Source organism: Danio rerio, chromosome 9 (assembly GCF_052040795.2).
Source record: "Danio rerio strain M-AB ecotype USA chromosome 9, GRCz13ab, whole genome shotgun sequence".
Lineage (NCBI taxonomy): Eukaryota > Metazoa > Chordata > Actinopteri > Cypriniformes > Danionidae > Danio > Danio rerio.
In genome coordinates this window covers 14,455,001-14,477,352 of record NC_141029.1, presented here as the reverse complement: position 1 = coordinate 14,477,352, position 22,352 = coordinate 14,455,001, and the positions used below count along the sequence as shown (strand labels likewise).

At 34.1% G+C, this 22,352-nt stretch overlaps 1 protein-coding gene across 9 annotated transcripts in view; it reads left to right on the top strand.

Annotated features, from left to right (window-relative positions):
- raph1a (Ras association (RalGDS/AF-6) and pleckstrin homology domains 1a) overlaps positions 1–22,352 on the top strand; it is a 150,431-nt gene that overhangs the window by 89,183 nt on the left and 38,896 nt on the right. For 4 of the 9 annotated variants that reach the window (XM_087266610.1, XM_087266616.1, NM_001366727.2 and 1 more), the window contains 5 exon segments: positions 2,084–2,203; positions 2,549–2,651; positions 4,513–5,120; positions 10,717–10,791; positions 21,388–21,465. In XM_087266610.1, coding sequence (XP_087122736.1) covers positions 2,084–2,203; positions 2,549–2,651; positions 4,513–5,120; positions 10,717–10,791; positions 21,388–21,465 — 984 coding nt within the window. 9 annotated transcript variants of the gene reach the window in all.

Genomic DNA, 22,352 nt, shown 5'->3' with positions numbered 1-22,352 from the left:
TTGTTATCAATTAATCATTCATACTCTGAGTTCAAAGAAAAATTGTGGCTGTGATGTTACATAATTACTTCATAATTTACAATAGTGACTGACAACACTGTCCATGAGTAACGTTGGATAGTGAGGTTGTTTTTGTTATACAATATCAGTGGTTCTGTGTCATCTTGGCCACTAGAGGGAACCAGAGTGTTTTACATTTTCAGAGCAGCGTCTGATTATAAATCTGAGGCATTAGTAAAGGCCCTGTGCACTTGAGATTAAAGATATAGTTCATCCAAGACATGGATATTCTGTCACCATTTATTCACCCTACACTTGTTCCAAAACAAATTCAACATCTCTTTCTGCGGTTAAACACAGAAGATAGTTGGAAGAATGTTGGAAACCAGTAGCCATTGAATTCCGAAGTGTTTCGTAGTTTCTCAGGATTTATCATTTATACGTGTTTGATTAAACTGTTTTGTTTTAGTTTGTAAATTAAATATGCATATCCTTCAAATATAAAATCAAAATGTTGTCATTTAGAGCATCTTTTTAAAGTTTAGAGTTAAGAAATCAATATTTGCTGGAATATCCTTGATTTTCAACCTCAACACATAGTCATTTGTCTTTTTGTTTAAAATCAAAACCTCTTTATTTGAAATTTGGAAAAGCGTTAATAGACTTCTGTAGAATAAAAAATGTAAAAAACATTTTACTGAAACTCACACAGTAACTTATAAATAAAGCATTTCCAGAGAAACAATCAGAATGAGTCTCATAATTATTTTCCAATGCTGTATATACATAAGAAAAAAGCTGACTTTTCTACAACATTACTCCAGTGTATAATGTCACAAGGTCTACATTACTGCTGAAAAACATTATTGTTTAAAATAGTTGTGCTGTCTGTTTTTTTTGTCATTTTTGTTTATGAAGATAAAGATAAGATGGTCATTTTTTATTATTAGGTTATTATGTAAAAAAGAAAACAATTTATTGAAATTTAAAACTTACAATTTTTTATTAACGATTTTATTGATCGCAGACTTAACACCAGATCTACCAATGTCATTGTTTGACCATTTTAAACTTTTGCAAACGAATTGCTTTGTGGAAACAAAACCCATGACTTTTCTTAATTATTGTGTGCGTTACATTTAATTTAAATTGATAGACTTTTTTACTGTTGTTATTCTATCAACATAGACCTGTCACAATAATCAATATATTGACTTATCATGCAATACTTGGAGATAACTTCAATAATTTTTACCCTCGCAATATATGTTTACAATTTCACCAAAAAAATGAAAGTCATTTTACAATGACGTTTACATTCTATCTCACCGTTGATATATAGATATATACTATACCTTTTTAACATCTAATTATGAAATCTAAATAACCTTAAGAATAATAAGTATTACAAAATGTTTATGGCTGTTTGCATTATTATGCTGTTATGTAATTATTATATAATCAGTGCCATGATTTTATCTAAAAATGAAAATAATATTGCTTATTGCAACAACTTCTGTGACAATATATTGCACAACAAAAATTGCTTTTTGTGACAGTCCTATATCAGCATAAATAACTTAAAAAAAAATTATATATATATATATATATATATATATATATATATATATATATATATATATATATATATATATATATATATATATATATATATATATATATATATATATAAAGGTACAAGCTCAAATTGACCAAGCATATTTTAGGTCTATAAGTGTTCATAAAGGTTTTTAATGTGCATTCAAATGCCTGTTGGTCATGTTTTTATGTTTTACTGGTTCAGTGGTCGTCAGTAAACTAATCTATTTTCACATTCACACCTATTTTAATTTATCTGTCTCCTGACAGATCTTTTTTTTTGTTTGTTTGTTTTTGCATGGATTTTGTTTCTAGCATTATAAAGTCCAAAAGTCATGAAGCCTATTGAAAAAAACTCGATTTGTTGGCATTTTTTTCTATGTTTATAAAATGATCATTAAACCTACACAGTTGTTTTTTCATTAATGATACCTCAGATTGCATTTTAAATGTAAACATCTGTACAATGTTGGTTGTGTTTCAGATGGAGCAGTTTTCAGATGACGAGCTGGATCATGCTGCGGAGGAGGACAGCGATAAAGAGGACCAGGACTTGGACAAAATGTTTGGAGCGTGGCTTGGAGAGCTGGACAAACTAACAAAGGTGAGACTAAAAGATGAGGACTGTGAATCTGTGTCCTGTTAATGCGCTGATGCTAATAATGTCATACTGGTCACGGTTGACAGCATAGATCAGGTCTGTGATGTCATTAAGTCTTTGATTGTTAAATCTGACACTCGTTCAATTAATTTGTGGTAGATGCATTTTAATATATTACTCTATCGTGATGCAATAGTTTTAAATGTTATGCAATAAGGTGTATTAGGATTAAATTGCGTCATTGATAATCTGTATTTTTCTGAATTAATCAGATCCTCAAATCCCTGTTTAGTGTTATTACAGGTGAAACTCCTGTATTTTGTTATCTCATCGCTCTGTTGTTTTTAGAGTCTGGATGACGGGAGACCAGAGAAGGTGCAGAAAGCTCCTCTCAGACAAGATTCAAACATGGCCAACATGGCCTACCGCTTCTCCGTTTACAACATCAACGGTGAGGTCACACAGTACAATACAAGATGCTTCATTTATATTTTTGTGTTATTATCATAACATCATTGTCACTATTAAACTAATATTGATGTAATTGGAGGAGGGCTGTTATAAATTTGTTTGTAATAAAAATCACGAAGACCTCAAGTGGGAACTACTGTATATACAGTAAGGCTTTCATTTTAATGCAAAATTTTCAGTGAAATTTTAAGTTTTTTTTATGTTAATAAAAAAGTTTCTAATGCTAAGTATTTTATTTTTAGGTAAAACTGCAACATTTTGAGAGATTGTTACTGTTTAAGACACTGTAACGGTTTTCTATTTTAGTACTTTTTTAATATATAATAGGCAAGGTGGCAATTAATCTGGCCTTCAGTGTGTCACATGATCTGTCATAATCATCTGTTAATACAATCAAAAAAACTTAGTTGTTACATTTTTAAACTACTTAGGTTTTTATAGATTTCAAAAGAAAACAATATCTCTTTGGAATGAGAAGTATTTTGTAACATTTCAAATGTCTAAAGTGTTACAGTATATCGTTTTATTGCATCCTTCCAAAAAATATATTTTACATTTTTTTTAGCGTTTCATTTAATCTTTTCTACTTTTCTAACTCACAATGATGTACAAATTAATAATTGCAATATAATTACTTAATAGTTGGTGTTCCTCTAAACAAGAAATAACGATTTTGGAAAGTTCCACATTTTCCACAATTTTGTTTTAAGTCTATCTTTACTAGGATTTACTAAAGAGTTTTACTTGGTAATCAAGTATTTTATAAAGCACTTTTTGACGTTTTTTTTTTTTTAATTTTTTTACTAAGTAGATCAACAATAGATGATTTAAAAAAAGTTAATTTGTGAATGAATAAACATTACCTACTATTATTTTATTACTATCAGTCCATACGTGATCTTGAACCACAAAACCATTCATAAGCGCTAAAATTAAAAAAATGAAATTGAGATTTCTACATCACCTGAAAGCTGAACATATTCATTCATTCATTCATTCATTCATTCATTCATTTTCTTGTCAGCTTAGTCCCTTTATTAATCTAGGATCACCACAGCGGAATGAACCGCCAACTTATCCAGCAAGTTTTTACACAGTGGATGCCCTTCCAGCAGCAACCCATCTCTGGGAAACATACACACACACACACACACACACACTACGGACAATTTAGCCCACCCAATTCACCTGTACCACATGTCTTTGGACTGTGGGGGAAACCGGAGGACCCAGAGGAAACCCACGCGAACGCAGGGAGAACATGCAAACTCCACACAGAAACGCCAACTGAGCCAAGGATCGAACCAGCAACCTTCTTGCTGTGAGGCGAACGTGCTACCCACTGCGCCACTGCGTCGCTGCTGAACTTATAAGCTTTCAATACATGTATAGTTTTAATAGGACAAGATTTTGTTTAGATAAAAAAATCTAAATATTGGGAAGATACCTTTGAAGTTGAACAAATTAAGTGCTTAGCAATAAACATTACTAATTACAAGTTAAGATTTTGAATATTTATAGAAGAAAATTTCCTAAATACATTCATTTATATATATATATATATATATATATATATATATATATATATATATATATATATATATATATATATATATATATATATATATATATATATATATATATATATATATATAAAGAGAGAGAGAAAGAGATGGATGGATGGATAGATAGTGTAGTTTACTGCCAGTTTGGTTGGTCCATTTTCATACACAAGAAACTCCAGGAACTAGAGAAATAAACATCTTCCTTTAGTCAATAAATATTTTACATGCCTCAATAAGATTTGTTTACATCAGTGTGTGTGTTTGTTTTTTTTACAGAGGCTCTGAACCAGGGGGACGCAGTGGATCTGGATGCTCTGATGGCGGATCTCTGCTCTATTGAGCAGGAGCTCAGCACCATCGGCAAACCAAGCAGCTCTTCCTCTCGCCTTGGCCTGACCGGAGACACAAAGCTCCGTCAAAAACCCCCAGCGGGCCGCAGTCACAGCACCAAACACACGGGGGGCAGCAGCAGCAGCGGCGGCAGTACCAGCAGCAGCACCCGTGCTTCACCTGCATCCACCGTCAGACTGAGCAGCTCCAGCAGTAGTAGCAGACCCCCGCTGGCCTCCAACTTCTCTCTGGATGACATTACAGCCCAGCTGGAGAAAGCCTCCCAAAGCATGGATGAAGCAGCCCGACAGGGCTCCACACCCTCAGCGGCGTACTCTTCCTCCACTGTGCGGCGACCGGCCTCTCACCATCATCATCATCGCAGGACGGGCTCTGTTGGGACGGTTACAGAGCATGAGGTGCGCTCGTTTGTCCATTCCTCTCGCGCTAGCATTAACTCGGCCTCTGCGTCCAGCATGGACTCACTGGATATCGATAAACCCTTGTCAGATCAGGATGGTGTACAGGACGGACAGGGCCAGCCAAGTACAGAGGTAAACAATATTAAGAACTGTTGTTCTGTTGTATCATTTGACCTTTTTGACAGGTCTTATGGTGTTGTCATATTTACGGTTTGTCTACAAAATGTTGTGGGCAAATAGGATTTGAATGACATGCCATACTGTACATGCTGCATATATAAGTACACCCCTCACAAATATATCTTTTAAATTAATATTTTCTATAGGACGCTTAACAATATTATATTTGTGCATGTATACAATACATTAGATTAGTCAGAACTGAAGCCAAATCTGAAGCTAATCTAACAAGATAACATATGATAACAGTCCAAAAACTAGTACAGCCAAATTGATATCTTAGGGAAAAATATTAAATAAAATAAAAATTTTAAAGAGAAAATGTTTCTCCAATATTTTTCATGAATTTAAATGTATTATCTTTCTACTTCTAAAGATGTTCTGTGACTAAAATATTATTTTAATAAATAAGTCCATTTAATAAATCTGTTTTGTTCAAATGCACCAAAATAAATGACCTATATTCACTGAGAAATGGATAAAAAAAAAAAAATTCAAAATGAGGTTTACTCATTTATGTTGAGCGCTATATATATATATATATATATATATATATATATATATATATATATATATATATATATATATATATATATATATATATATATATATATATGTAAATAATAAATCTATTAAAAAGCTAGCTGGCAATTGATACAACCACGCAACACTTTTTGCTCATGCTTATAGTCAGTGCTTTTCAAGATGTTTTTCTCCATTCAGACCCAAGTCATGTTTGCTGTAACTTCAGTATTGGTCAACAAGTTTTTATTTTGGCTTATCAAACCAAAAAAACTAATCGGAGACACTCACATTGGTGCCTTTTTAAAAAAAAAAATATTATTATGTTTATTGGATTTTCACAGTAATACAGAAATGACAATACATCTTCAAAAGACATGCAAAGAAAAAAATCAACACAAAACAATGGAGAGACAAAAAGGGGGAAAAAACAAACAAAACTTACGAAACAAGCTCAGATTATATAAAACAGAACTATACCAAATAAAACACATCTGAAAAGGGGCTAGAAACAGTGCTTATTTTTCTGATAATACTGCAGTTAGACTATTCATTTTTGCATGATAGGGCAGGAGTCCAAACTCTGAAAAAAAATTGTTTTTTTTGTGTAAACCATGAATAAGATGTTCGAGGGGAACCTGCCTTTTTGATTTGACACGTGGCGTTAATTGTCAGCGGAAAATCGCAAACAAAAATTGTTCCAGTGTGCACTATCCTTAAGGATTAGCTATAACAGAAAAAGAGAAGTGAGCGCACACCAGATAGATGCCAAAATAAACCTTCTTTTAGATTTGGTAAAAAATTATGTTTTTACAAGATTATTTGCAAAGTTAAAGGCGTCCGAATCAAAATCAGAATTCACATCGTAATCAAGACGGGCGAAGGTAATTTAAATGGGAAGATCAGAATTTAATATTATAATAAAATAAAAACAGCCTAATGAATGCAATGAGGCTCAAAGGTGAGAGACCAATCACCACTTTCAGCTGGTTAACAGAGACCACACACATCTGAAGTGCAAACAGGTCTACAAACAAGAACAGAGATAAAATGCACAGAAATGCATATTTCTGAATCATATTACAATGATCTCATATATATTTCATTAAGAAAAGAGAAGCTAAGAAAAATGGCACAACATTTAATAAATTGTAAACTAAAAAAACTGGAATAAAATTATTTGATGTGTATTTTCAAAGCCTGAAAAGATCATACAAAGTAATACTATTTATGAAAAAAATATATTTATGTTGAATGACCATTTTTTTCAAATTATGTCAAAGTGACAACTATAATATTTATTTTTATAATTATTTTATAATTATTTTTCATTTTTATACATTAAATTATGAAAAAAAGAAAATTTCATGGAGTAATATTGTGTCCTGTGACAAAGAAATGCTGAAATATTTACTATGCCAACCATCTATTGTAATAATGATGCCTATGTAGGCAGCTCTCTAAGTTTTGGAACAGAACCAGAGTAATTTTGTGAAGCCTCTAACAGAGCAGATTAAGCATTAAATTGAGTGTTGCTTAGTCCCAAAGTAAAAGCAGCTTTTACCCTCTCTGCAGACTTAATTACACAGATTTCACAGCGGCAGCTTGTGTTGTGTTTAGTTGTTGAATGGAGACTGACCCAAATATTTAATGTTTAAACTTTCCACCCACTGAGTTTATGGTTAAACAAATGTTGAAATCTCAATTGCGTCAGTTTTGAGTTGCATAGTCTTTCTTAAAATGTAAGTTCACCCAGAAATGAAAACTCTTTCAATAAATAAATCCTCATTCAATTTGTTGATAGACATGACTGACTACGTTTACATTGACATCAGTAATTGAATTATTTGGCTTAACCGGAATAAGACAATAATATTTTATTAAGGTTTTTACATGAGTTGCTTTTTGAATGTTGCTTTCATGTTCCTGTTTTACATGTTATAGCACATGATTCGATTAAAGTCATTGCGTCACCACGCTATCCACATTTCCTCCAGAGTTTCATGTAATTTTGAGTGTTTCATTTTTAATTTGTGGACTTTAACTGCAGTTTGGCACATTCACTTTCATTCAGGAACATTTAATGCATGTCCCTGTAACAAACGAGATATTGGATGCGATTATTATCTGCTGGAAGAGTGTTGTTGTAATGGAATTTCATACAACACGCTATATGGGAAAAAAAAAAAATAAATCTCCATTGCACGAAACGGGTGTCTGTGAGGAGTGACAAACAGCCATGTGTGTATAGACTATCCTGTCACAAACTGCGGCGAAAATTTTACACATCTGTAAGAGTTTGATTAAGATGTTTACATGTCTGTACTGCACTTCAATAATGCGACTAATACCGGCAAACTCCACATAATAATAAATTATAATGACCTTATAATTTATTTATTATTAATAAATAATATGACCTTAATTGGATTAAATTACTCAAAAATGGCTGTTTACATGGTAGACGCTTAATCAGAGTATTAATCGTATTGAAATCAGATTATTGGTGTTCATGTAAAAGTACTCATTGAGACAAATTCTTGGGTTATGTTTCAGTCATGCCTCCTGGCGGAATTTCTCCTGTTCGTGCACTTCCATTGACTACACATGTAACCTACTCTTGTTAATTTCAAGATTTCAAGAACTACTCTTGTTAATTTCAGTTCAGGTGCTGCTGTTGCCGTATTCAATCTGGCAACCTGTGTGGGTCAGTCTGAGGAGGATCTCTTATTCATGTTTACATTTTAAATAAGTGGCAAGAGGTGTGGGATGCATTGAAAAATAATTAATTTTGTGAAATACAAGCTTAAATCTCAAACAGAATTTTAAGACATTTTAAGACTAGACATGATCAAGTGATGTTTACCAGATGTCGTATTGGAAACACAAGAATAACCATGTTGTTTTGGTTCAAAGGTGAAGACCCTACTCTGTTTATACTGCAAAATTCCTCTCACAGTAAAATACATTTTATTGGATTGTCCTGCTTTTAATGATTCCAGAGGACTTTTATTTAAATTAAATTAACACCCTTTGACTGCCCTTGTACCAAACGGTCGACCAGGATTTTACTGTTTTAAATAATGACTGTTAAAGTCATTTAAAGAATGACTGTTTTAAGTAATGGTTTACACACACCATACCTGCCAACACTCCCGTTTTTCCCGGGAGTTTGCCGTATTTCATACCCATCTCCCGCCCTTTTCCCGTATTGTTCTGTCTTCAGCTTTTTGGAACAGTCTGGTTAGCTTTTTGGTACAGTCCCCAAGCGCGCCGAACCCAACACGCAACCATCTTCTTACCCACTCTCCACCCTTTAGTTCGCGCGCACCTCCCCTGCTCTTCATTTTGCATGCACCCCGGGATAAAATCTCCTAGATTTCATGAGCCGAACGTTGCCAGGTATGACACACACAGCATTGTTGGTTTACAAAAAAAAAAAAAAAAAAAAAACAATCCTATTGCTAGACTACACTTGATTTTGGTTTTATTATTTAAAAAAGAAGAAAAAATGTTAAAGGAGAATCTGACATATGTTATAGTATACTTATTTTAAAAAAGAATATGCATTAAGCCTGATACGTTTACCATAAACTGACAAATCAACCATTTGGTAGAAGCTGATAATTTAGTACATATGGGATGTGATGGAAAAAAAGGCATTGAATGCATTAACTAGCCACATTAGTAGTTAGGTTAAATGCAATCCAAAATTTTTTTTCCTGGTGGAGTAAAAAATTTGTGAAAAAAGTGAAAAATGTTAGAATTTTTTATCATGTATTAACACTAAAAATCTTATTTAATTTATCATTAATTATTTTATTTGTTATTTTTAATTGTATATTTATTATTGAAATTTTCTTCCCATGAAAATAGCCTTGTTTGCTGACATGGCCTTAAATTAAAAAATAAATAAAAAAACAAACAAACAAAAAAAAACATTACATTACAGTCTGAGGAGCTGTGTAGGAAAAAATACATTCAATATTTTTAATTTAGACTGCAATGCCAAGTTCAATCTTACAATTTAAATCCAGTTCACATTGCTAGCACCACCCTAACAAATTTCCTTTTGTTAGATTAGCATGCTAACCCTTTGTTTTGTGAACCAGGCGGTGAATGATGTTTGATCACAGATTAAAATTATTTAGGATTTAGGAAGACACATAGACATGCTTTTTGAAGCTGCCTGAAGTGTACACTGTAAAACATGGAATGACAAATTCAACACAACAAATACTTTTATTTTGCTTTAACTTATAATAAGTTAATCAGGTTTTAAATAATTTTAAGAAATACAAAGTCTAGCTTTATATTTTTATCCGCTTAATTAATGTAAGTTGAGATGACTAGACAAGTTCATTTGATTCAACTAAAACATTGAAGGCAGCAGTAATGTTTTGACAGTGTACAGTAGTTATTGAGCTGCTTGCTTCCATTGGCTGTACAGTGGAAATAGTCTCACAGAGCAGATTGATGTGAAGGGATTTCACTAATCTATTAACCTATCCCACAGATCTTTACTGACAAACATGATTGACCTACAGATGATTGGTGATAGATAAGCGCCTTTGTTTGTTTACTACTTTCTTATAATGAAAAGACAGAGCCCACACTTACTCCAACATAAACACAACGTGCTCATTACTGGTCATCCATGAAAATCACACTATAAGGCAGGCTTTAAAGGGGATTAAGGACTTTGAATATCACCAAAAAAATCAACATTATTATTATGATTATTAGTATTATTAAAGTTTATTCAATTAGCTTTAAACACAACATGCACCATACCATGCCACATAGCTTTTCATAAGTCATTCAAGAAATAATTGTTCCTTGTGTTATGTGAATTATTTGATTTTTATTTTTACAGGACATTTTCTTTTTTGTTTCAATGTTTCACGTTTGTTTTTTTGCTCACTTTTTTCCCCTATGCTTTCACACTATGAGAAATCATGAATGTTCATTAATCAAAGCACTAATGACTCTTATTTCTCCTCTCTCTCTCTATTTCTGCACAAAGCACTCGTATCTGGACAGGGAGACCTCTCTCATTCTGAAAAGCATTGCAGGAAAGCCCTCTCACTTGCTGACCAAGGTGACGCACTCTTTCCACCTCTGGATGTACTGAGTTTCCCCCAGTGCTTCCTAACCCCTCTGTGCATGACTCATTTTCACCCATCGTTCCTTCATTATGTGTCTTGATGTGAAGACATAAGGATGCTCGTCTGATGAGATTGAGTTTTGTTTAATTCTTTTAACCTTGTTACTAATATCCCAGTGTTTTTTTTATCTGCGTCATGCTAATTGATCATCTGTTCCCAGTTATTTCAGCCAATCGAACATCTGATTAAGTTGTTGATGTGAAACAATGTGCATGGATTTTTCATATCTACAGTCTGTTTGTGGTAATTCATAACAAAAGGGGAATGTTCAAGCCTCTATTAACTCCAACTCAAACAGTTTTTGTGTTGTTTGTATAGTCACAGTGCACTACCTTTTTAGGCCCTGTTCACACCAAGTCTGAGAAAAATAAGCAACACGAATGATAAAATATTCATGCACTTCTTTAAGAGAGAGGGGGGAAAAGTTTGGATATGAATAAGTTAGACCAAAGTAATATCAAAGTCACACTGTTAAATTTAGCCAGTGTAAGCAAGTTTATTTTAAATGTGGAAAAAGCATTTGTAGTGTGTAGTCTGACATGCTTCTTGCTCAAAGCCAGGACAAGAATTTCTGACGTCAAAATCACAATGACGATCATAACAGCAAATACATTGTGTTGTTTGAGTTCCAGCATTAAGGGCTCCATAGCATCTGAGTTTTCCCCATATAAAAACAAATGGTCCTGCACTGTGACTATTGACTGAATTAAGGTATATCTGGAGAGCACGTATGCATGTTTTCAAGCATTTGAGCTGTTCAGCAGCTCTTCAGGACTGTCTCCAAGTCAATACAGTAGAAGTCAACATTATTATCCCTCCTGTGAATTGTTTGTTTAAAACAATCCCAAATTATGTTTAACAGAGCAGGTATTTCCTATAATTTGTTTACTTCATGAGTCTTTTTTAGTCATTTTATTTTCGTATAAAGAGCCCCTATTTTGCATTAGAAAAGGTTATTTTTTGGATTTGGTGATCTCCAACAATATTCTGATATACATGCAAGGTCAAAAAAGATTTTGATTGCCTTATAATATGCATTTATTTTTAATCACTTGACATTAAATAGCAGTTAAAACATATTATTTTTTTATTTCACATATTAAGTTTTTAGTTATGATTCTCCCAAAATAATTCCACAGAAATCTGCAGATTTTTCAAAATTTTTCCGCAGAAATGTCCAAAAACATTCGCAGATTCCATCTGGCCCTACACCCAACTTGCCCAGTTAACATGACAATCTAGTTAATCTTTAAATTGCCCTTTAAGTTGAATACTAGTATCTTGCAAAATAAGCAGAAAAATAGTATGCACTGTCACCATGTCAAAGACAAAAATAAATAGTTATTGGAAAATAGTTATTAAAACTAATATATTTAATAATAATAAAAAAAACGTTTCTCTGTTAAACAAGATTTGGAAAGTCTTTTTTAAAGAATTAAAATTTCACAGTCTAATAATTTTGACTTCAACTGTATGTGTAGAAATCTAATGACGTTTAGAGGTTAAACATTTGGACATCTGAGTTCAACAAAACACTATCATATTATAACAGCAAGTTTAAAACTGTACAGGGGTTATTTAATTATACGAGCCCCATTGCTTGGGCCATCATGGAAGAAAACATTGTTTAGCGGGTTTTTACGTAAGACAACATCTGCGCTAATGACCGTGTGCTCCCTCGGGGTTTGTATGTACCTGTTTGTATGAAAGGTACACCCTCAGATTGCTCAGCTGTGGACAGGTGGCTAACAGGCCTGCGAGGTATAAGTGACATGATGATCAGCACAACAGATGGATTCTAGGAAGTGATTGGGTTTCATCAGGAAAAGCAGGTTGTGGTCCCGTCACACAAAAGCGCCGGGCTCCCTCAGAGATGGCTGAGACACAAGTGTTTGTTTTCTCTATTTATGAGGATTTACTTGTACAACAAAAGCTCTTTGCAAAACAAACCTCCATTAATAGTGTTCAGAATTTAATCGTTCTTAAGTCGGTCAGAATCTTAAGCCTTCTTCAGCACTGATCAGCTCATCCTGTTAAACTCTACTGTGGCCTATAGACCCACACCAGTGCTGTTTATTGCTGGATTAAAAAAAAAACACACACTTTAATATAATGGCCATTAATTAACGTTTGTTAGTGGATGTATTTACTAGCATGAGCAAACAATTTATTACACTGTTTATTAATGTTTTTCTAATGTTAGATAATGAAATAAAAATTTTCATTGTTTGTTTCCCAGGACTTAGTTGCGACTGGAAGGGCAGCCAGTGTGTAAAAGATATGCCAGAATAGTTGGCAGTTCATTCTGCTGTGGTGACCATTGATAAATAAGGGATTAAGGCAAAGGAAAATGAATGTGTGAATTGTTTGTTTATAAACTTGCAGTGCATAACAATCCTATTACACGGTTGTCTGAAATACTTGATTCTGATTGGTCCATTACCTCATTGCAAGGTACGTTATTGCCAGATAACAACCGCTGATCCGGGAACTTTAAAATCACCTTCACAGTCTTGTGAATTAATTATAGGTAGGTTAGTATATGCTCCATTCAGCCGGTCTCGTTTCTGTCAGCTTTGCGTTTTTGACTGTTTGGCGCCATCCTGTGACTAAATAATGTGCAGGTTAGTGTATGCTCCATCAGCTATATATAGTTGTTTTGTTTCTGTCAGCTTTGCGTTTTATTAAAGCGCCAATAAACTAGTACAGCTCAGAACAATGCTTTGTTTAATTATGTTTTGTGGCAAGCAGTCATGTAATTAGTGTGATAAAACGCATCCACGATAGTTGTTTTAGCAGAATAAAGCCCTTAAGTCTTGTGCTGTTCACGCCAGATGTGTAAATAGAGAAAACGTGTGAACATTTAGAGTTTACTTAGTTCATTCGCGCATCAAAACCACTTCAATTGCACATCTAATTCACTTAACAATAGACGTGGAGTCGCGAAAGCCTTCAGCTTCATGTTGGGCTGCCAATAACATTCTTTATTTTGCGATAACTTCCTCAGTGTACTTTATCTCTAATATAACAAGCACACGATGTAACTAGTAACTAAGTACCAATAAATGTGAATTAACTGTACCTACTATATGGTTAATGTCAGAGTTTTGTTTAGGGTTAGTTGCATGTACTTTTTACTATAATATATAAGTAAATAGAATGTGTAACAAGGTAACATTAAATAAAATAATTAGTCATTTCATTCCAGATAGTTGCCTCAAGATATAGTAAAAGAAACTAATTACAGCTGAAATAAAACAAGTAAAAACTATTTACACACATTCGAACTATTATTAAGCAATAGTTCAGACAAAAAATTTTTTAATTCTAAACATTCACTGTATGATTTTTTTTTAGAAACTCATACGAAGCTCAAATAGATTTGGAACAAGTGGGAGATGAGCAAATTTTCATTTTGAGACACAATATTTAATTTTTGTATGAATCGTGTCTTTTAATGATATTGAAGTAATACAGATTGATAATGTGTTGAACTAAAAGCTTCCTCGTTGCCTCATATTGATCTTACAGTACATTGTTGCGTTGTGGTTGGTAATTCATTTTTTTTAACACGTTAATCTGTATCATATCTGTTTATGTATTAGCAGGCACTGAGGTTGCTCTGTCATGTCTTGTGTTGTCCTTTCTGCAGTGGACACTCATCAGAGGTGTGTGTGTGCGCGCCAGTTGTGTTGTGTCTGCATTAGTGAGGCTTTGAGTTAGTTGAGATGATCTGATTGGTTGCAGAAGTTGACTGAACGTGCTGCTAATCCTCTTTGCTCTTGGGAGGTTTCATCACTTAGATTTTCATTCCTTATTCTGACTCTGTCTCTTCAGCTCTGGCCTTGTGGAAAAGAAGTACACCTTTTAGGAAAGTGTTTAATACAGATAAGCTAGTTCAAAGAAACTACTTAAATAGTTTTTAGACTCTTGAAAGGGCAGTTCAGCTAAAAAATAAAAATGCTCCGTTACATTTTTAGTTGACTGTTACATGTGGATTTACATGCAGGGTACTCAGTAAGTCTTGATGAAGATTTTTAGGTGAATTCATGTCAAAATTTGTGATATTATAAATTACAAGTCATCATCTCCCTGTACTTTTGAGAGTCAAAAAACTCAAATATAGGCAAAACATGCACATGGACCTTTTGATTAATACAGTACATGTGCATTCTCTCTTCAGTACACTGTAAAAAAATCCTGGTTGCCTTAAATTTTTAAGCTAAATTAAAAACAACGTATGCATCCATTGACCTTATATTATGTTAAACTGAACTAAAACACCTTGCCTAACTTGTAAAAATAATTTAGAACACGATTAACTTAGTTAAATAAGTTACAATGATATGCTGTCAAGACTTATTAATCATATAATCTTTTATAGTGTAATAACTGATGAGATGTTTCTCTCACTGACTGATTGTTTAGCTTCAGTGTGTCATTTGAAGTTATGGGTTAAGAATAATTTAGTTTTGCCTACAAATATTTTTTTTGATTCTCAAATAATTTAGAAATTGACTTGCTTTCCATAAATCAACAAGTACCTTTTTCAGAAAAAAAAAAAAAAAACTTCTTTAATATTCCTCTGAAGAAACAGTCACCTATAGCTTGGATGGTCTGAGTTTGAGTAAATTAAAAGATGCTTTTTTATTTTTGGTCTGCAAGTACGCTACAAATGCACATTTATAACAGTTAGAAGATTTTCAAAAATTATGTTTTTAAAAATTTACATTTTCAAAGATTATGTGTTGTATAAATGTGGACTCTTTATAACAGTGGTTCCCAACCTTTTTTTCCTCTGAAAAATATTGTAAGGCACCCTCTAGTTTGCAATAATGATGACAAAAATTATTTTTTTAAACTAACGGTATGTTTACTACTATGTCTAGATATGTTTATGCATAAATAATAGCCTAATGTAAAATATAAAAGCAAATCATCAGTAGGCCATTTGTAACTGAAAAACATAAGCCTATGGCCTTTGACTTGGCCCTAATGAAATTCATTGACAAAAATATCTGTATTCACACTGCTGTCTAAGGGAAAAAAATAATATAGGCTATTACAATTGAATACTTGCATGTTATTTGTTATGCTTTATCAATTAGTGTGAGGATTTCTGCGAGGCGAATGAGTGAGACTCTGGCTTTATAAAGGTAAAGTTGGTTTTATATTCAGATATTCAGACATTCTGCTTAATAATATAATTTCAGACAAGTATTTTTTGTTAATTTTAAATTTGAAAATCATATTAGCAGACAAAACATTAGTGTCGCTCTAAGTTTTATTTATGGAGAAAAGTACAAAGCACTGCAGTCTGTGTGTGTTCTGTGTTTGTCTGAGAAAATTTGGCTCACTGAAATACGATATTTTATACAAGCTTAAGTTGATCGGTTAATTCTTGTCACGTGACTTGCGGTGTGCTCGCGGCCTGTGGCTCATTGCGATCTCTATCAGTTGATCTCCTTGCAGAACCATGCTGGATTCACCTGATTTGTTGACAAGTGGGTTGTGAATCTACTGTATACCTTGGCAGTTCATGGGTCTTTCACTGGGCCTTTTCCCCTTAGCAAAGAAACTTTCCAAAGAGGTCTGTTTCCTACTCATTTTGCTGTTTGTGGGTTAAATTTGGGCACTCAAGTGACCGAGATGTAATGTCATTTTTCAAAATAAAAGACTTTTCTAACTAAAAAATCATTCATATAATAAATAAAATGGAAATAATTAATGATTTTTGTGCGTCCCGGTACTAATTGATCCACGGACCGGTGGTTGAGGACCACTGAGCTAGAGGATAAAACTAAAGGCAACATGATCATTCTCCTAATTGTCCACTGCTAAGAAATTTTTAAAATATGATGCAACCCCCCACAAAACTCGCTAAGGCCGCCTTGTGGGCCAGGACCCCAATGTTCAAAATGAGGTGGAGGTGGTATCCTGGGAATTTTTGCTGCGCATTATTGCTATAAAAGTATCAAGTAAAACATTACCTTATTTAAAAAGGCTAATATGAACTTGAATTAAATACATGACCAGTGTTTGAGCATCACTCAAGGGTCGTAGTTGAGACTGCCTGCCTCATTTTTGTCAAAAGGTGGAGGTGGTGCTACATTTGTTGGAGGGGGCAACCTTGTAATTCTCTATACTAAATCTGTTATGTTTATTATGGAGCAGTTGTGGAGCACGTCTGTCTCCATGGTTGCAAGGCAGGCTCTTTCCTCAAGCAGCCAATTTTCAAGCGGTGCATAATTTCATTGCACCTGCTGCAGCCATGGTACGACAGCAAAATTCCTTCATATTGTCCGAGAAAATAACAGTTTTTAATTTCCAAATGGTCTTAATACATGATGTAACTACAGAACAGTCAAGTTTTAAATAGGAAAATATCTAAAGAAATTATATTTATTTATTATTGAGCTAGATGTTAATGGTCTAAACCAGGGGACCCCTAGTCTAAACCAATTCAGATTGTTTATGCTAAGCTATGGTAAAAGTGCTCCTGTCAGACCTGAGGAATGACTGAATGGATTCAAAAATTGTAAAACTCATCTGGTTAAATCTAGGTCATAAAAAATGAAAATTTTTTTCAGATAAAAAAGTGATGTGTTGCTTTAAGCTAAACTTTGAGTGTGCAAATTAATAAATTTGGTTTTAAATTTTAAGTTTCACCTTATCCTTTAGTAAACAAGCATCGCAGCCTTGTGAAAATGTGTTTTCAGTTTTTATTTGTGACTCACTGCTAGATACACGTTCATTAATATCTGTGCGGTTATGACACCTACAGCTCTTGATTCCTGTCTCCACATTTATTTGAGTCACTGATAAGCTTAACTCTGTCCTCAGGGTTCACACCTGCTCACATATTGGACTTTCCCTCTCCTCTCACTGCACAAGTTGCACTGACTCTCCTAATTTTTGGAAAAAGAACAAAACAAAAACCCTTGGATGCTACACAAACACTGACATGACGGTAATGTGGATAATTGTAGCTTCTGCAGCCAGGTGGTTTGTGATGGATAATTGTGGGTCAGGATTACAGCCGCTGGGCAGTTCGTTCTGCTGCTTAGTGGATAATTTTGGGTTTTCTCGGTTTTTGCTTCACTCAGTATTAGCATTGAGGCCTTGAAATTCAATAGTGGTGTGACTCTTATGAAAGCCAATAATAGGATCTGGATCCTGAACCTTAGATCAGGCTATTCTTATTGAAGGGGATATGTGTGTTTCTGTGTCAGCTATGTCCTATTTGCTATCTTTGATACAGTGAGCTCACACCACAGTAAAATGAAGATAAAAGTTCAGCTCAAAGTTAATTAGATTTTTTTTCCAACCCTACATAAAAAAGGACCATGCAGATTGTTTAGATGTTTAAAGAGTTAAATTAAGCTCACATTTGCTCACTTTGGTGTTGTTCCAAGCCTAGATTAATTGGATATACAGTTTAACAAAGCGTAAAGTACATTGCTCTGAATACATTTTGTTGCACGTTTACATAACATCCCCTAGAGCAGTGGTTTTCAACGTTTTCATCACCATGGACCGGTCAACGCTTGCCAATTTTACCATGTGGGGAGGGGTTAGAGGTTGCTAGATGACCATCAACCATTTTCTCAGAGGGTGACAAGCTGTCACTGATAAGTCTACTGATAATTAGTCTACCGAAATGTGCATATTCCATACAAGCTAAACAGTCAGTTCTTGTCACGTGACTCGCAGTGCGCTCCTCATGGCATTCATTCAACTGGGCACGAACGTTTCATACACTGCTTGCTCACCTTGAAACTGTTGCACAGACATGGTGGATTCACCTGATTTGTTGACAAATGGATGTCTATTCCTTGACAGTCTGTGGGTCCTTCACTGAGCTATTTCCCCTTTGCAAAGAAACTTTCCAAAGATGTTTGTTTCTTACTCATTTTGCTATTTCTGGGTGAAATTTGGGCGCTCAAGTGACAGAGATGTAAGCGAGAGACATGGTCATTTTTTTTTTTTTATAAAAAAATTGTTCAGACTTAAATATTAGAATAAAATGGAAATATTTAATGATTTCTTGTGTGGCCCTGTACCAATTGATACACAGACCGGTCCGTGGCCTGGTGGTTGAGGACCACTGCCCTAGAGAATTCTGTCTACATTTTTTTGTAATTCTGAAATATGTTATTTAGGACAGTTTTGTTGTTTGATTACTGATACATTTGGTGGTGGTAGGTGTAAATTTTAGGCCTTTCTTTTTTGTTGTTGGGCCAGATTTACTAAGAGCTTGTGCCAGGCAGTGCAAACTGTCTTTTTGGCATTAAAACAGTACTGTCTGTATTTACTAAACAAAAAGTGCTAAAAACTGTTCTGGACAACACAGCTATTTTTGTGCCTGACCTTACTAAACATGCCTTTGTAGGAGTGTCCTTGCCAGACACATTTTAAGTATTTAAATGAAACACGCAATGCAATTTATTCAAAATTATGGATATTTGCGCCAAATTATTTGCGCCATAAAATTTTAAAATGAAAACCTCTTTAGCATTTCCAAAAAGCTTCATTTTCGGTGATCGAACACTCCGGGATAGTGTGGATGGAAGGCATAACCGTGGCAAAACAAATGTATTTTAAAACGAAAATGTATTAGTGTAAATGTGGCCTCAGTAGCGGAAGTCATCATAGTTGGGTAAACATTAAGAGCAGTGAATGGGAGAGTACAAAAAATATTTTTCTTTTACAATCATATTTGTCTGGAGTTATATAAAAAAAAAATCTACGATGGTGTTAAGACGATGGTGTTAAGACGCTGAAAGACTTTTATAAAAAAGAAAAAAAATTTTGTGAGTGATAACGACAGTCAGATAAGAGAGAACGTCATATTTACTGTTCTTCCTCATAGACACAGCATTAGACAAACCTCACATAAGCGGTTAATAGTTTTTTTGCAATGTGATGCAAAGATGATATAATACATGCATAACTACAGAAAAATGTTCATACATTTTTCTAAAAATTAAAAAAAATATTAAAAACTTTCAAGGGTTTAAGATGCTGGTGACGGTTAAATGCGTCATAACAGCCTTGAGTGAAGGGTCTATTTTCGCATTGTCTGTAAATCATCTGCAGAAATTTTCACACCCATCTGCTCTGTTATGGAATTTCACCATTGTGCAAATGTTTCATTTTTTAAGTGTTTTGAGGCAAGCAGTCAAGTTTTCTTATGGATATGATTCTTTTATCATCTTAACATAGCTGTTTCCATAATTGTGCTCCCATGAACCAGACAGGGATATGTGCCATTAAAGAGATATTCAAAACATTAAAAAAATAAATAAAAAAACATTCTGTTGAACTCAAAAGAAAATAATTTGAAGAATGCTGGAAATCTGTGAACGTTGAACCGTATCTGTTTGTCCTACTATGGAGGTCAATGATTTCAGGTTTGCAACTTTCTTCAAAATATTTACTTTTGTGTGTTTAACCGAAGAAAGAAACTCATTAAGTTTTGCAATCACTTCTAAATGTTCATTTTGGGAGGATCTATCCCTTTAAGAGGCTTGAGCTCTAATTCCCATTTCGTTAGTTAAACTAAAAGTAGATGAGTGTCCAGTATTTGGGATGATTCTGTAGCTACAGTGAGTCGCTCTATGGCATTCGTGGCCATTTTTAGGTTTATTTTTGTTGTTCATGGCAGAGTGAGAGGATAATACACTTAGATTCGGCACAATCCCAAACCCAGACTACTGCGATTGTGCACGGACACACACACACACACATAAAGACAGCTAGGGAGGGATGACAGAAGTGTATGTGACAGTAAAAGGGGAGGGATCATCTCTTTGTTTTAGAGCGAGAGAGAGAGAGAGAGCGAGAGATTAGCCAGTAGTGGAGAGGTAGTAGAGTGTAGCTCATTCTGCCCATCCTCCACCTTCTACTAGATGCGTTTTACGCTCTTGGCCAGAAGAGCTTCTCTCTGGAAATCATTTATGATGCTGGAAATGGATTGCTCTCATTTCTTCTTCAATAATCTCACAGTATTTTGAGGATTACGGATTTACGTGGACTCTGAATATGGATCCGCACACCTCAATGATGGCCAGAATTGTCATGAATAGATGTGGACCTGCTTCAGACTTGCTACAATGGGATGTTTTTCTATTTGAATGGACCTATAATTCCAGATGTGACTATTGAAAAGGAGATTTCTGTAATCTGTTGAGGCGAATCTGTATTAGCAGATGCAAATGGAGCAAGTGCTAGGAGTAGAGCGTTCAGATTGTGTTTACAGATGTCATATGTCTTAGTGCTTTTTGGTTTTTAGGCTTTTCTGTTTATTCTTTGGACCAAAGAACTATAGTTTTTACAATTTTCTCAAAGTCAAAATAACCATTTTTACAATGGCATCTTGCTGGAAAAGTCAGGTAAATGTTGACTCTTATAAATGTCCAAATGTTAAACCATAGGAAGTCACAAGGACTCCCACTTCCAGAATATAACAAAACAGTAATATAGAATGTATTTCCATGTGGTGACTGTGTTTGCATGTGTATGTTTAGGAGGAACAAGCTGCCAAACAAAAAGCTGAGAAGATTCGAGTGGCTCTAGAGAAGATCAAGGAAGCGCAGGTTAAAAAGGTGAGAGCCTTTTTGTTTACATGTTACACAAACCTGCATTGCTTGTATTTTGGTATGTGGGTAATGTTTAAGCCATAATGCTTGTATTTTTGTGCTCTAAAGTAGTTTTCAAATGACACCTTTGGCATGTGCGGTGGTTTAGTGCAGAAGTGGGTCATACAGTGCAATGCAGTACACTTACACAGCTGAATGAGGCCCTCACGGGACTTGGGAAGTGATTTTATAGCATAGTATTTTCACAGAATAATTCTAGCAGTTTCTGAGTTGCCCAAAGACTGACTGATGTGTTGACTGTTAATATTATTATTATTAATAACAGTATAATTGTCTGTATTATTGGTATTTTATTTTCATATGAATTAAATTAGTGCTGTCAATCAATTTAAAAAAATTAACTAATTAAATGAGATTATTTGCACCACAACAGGAAGTTAAAAAAACCTGTAATTGCGTTAATTGCATTAATTTTTTTAACGTGTTAATTATTTCAAATTAATCGCATGCGTTAACGCACTAATTTTGACAGTACTAATTAAAATATAAAAAATATGATTTATTGGGATTTTTAATGATTAAAGTGTATGTCCTGTTTTTGTTTGTGTTTTTTTTGTGCAGAAATTTTTGTTTATGGGGTCTTAAATAATAATAATAATAATAATAATAATAATAATAATAATAATGATAATAAATTAGGGTGTTACGGTTATAGCGAGATCGCCTCACAGCAAGGAGGTCGCTGGTTTGAGCCTCGGCAGGGTCAGTTGGCATTTCTGTGTGGAATTTGCGTGTTCTCCCCGCGTTGGCGTGGGTTTCCTCCAGGTGCTCCGGTTTCCCCCACAGTCTAAAGACTTGCGGTACAGGTGAAATGGGTAAGCCAAATTGTCTGT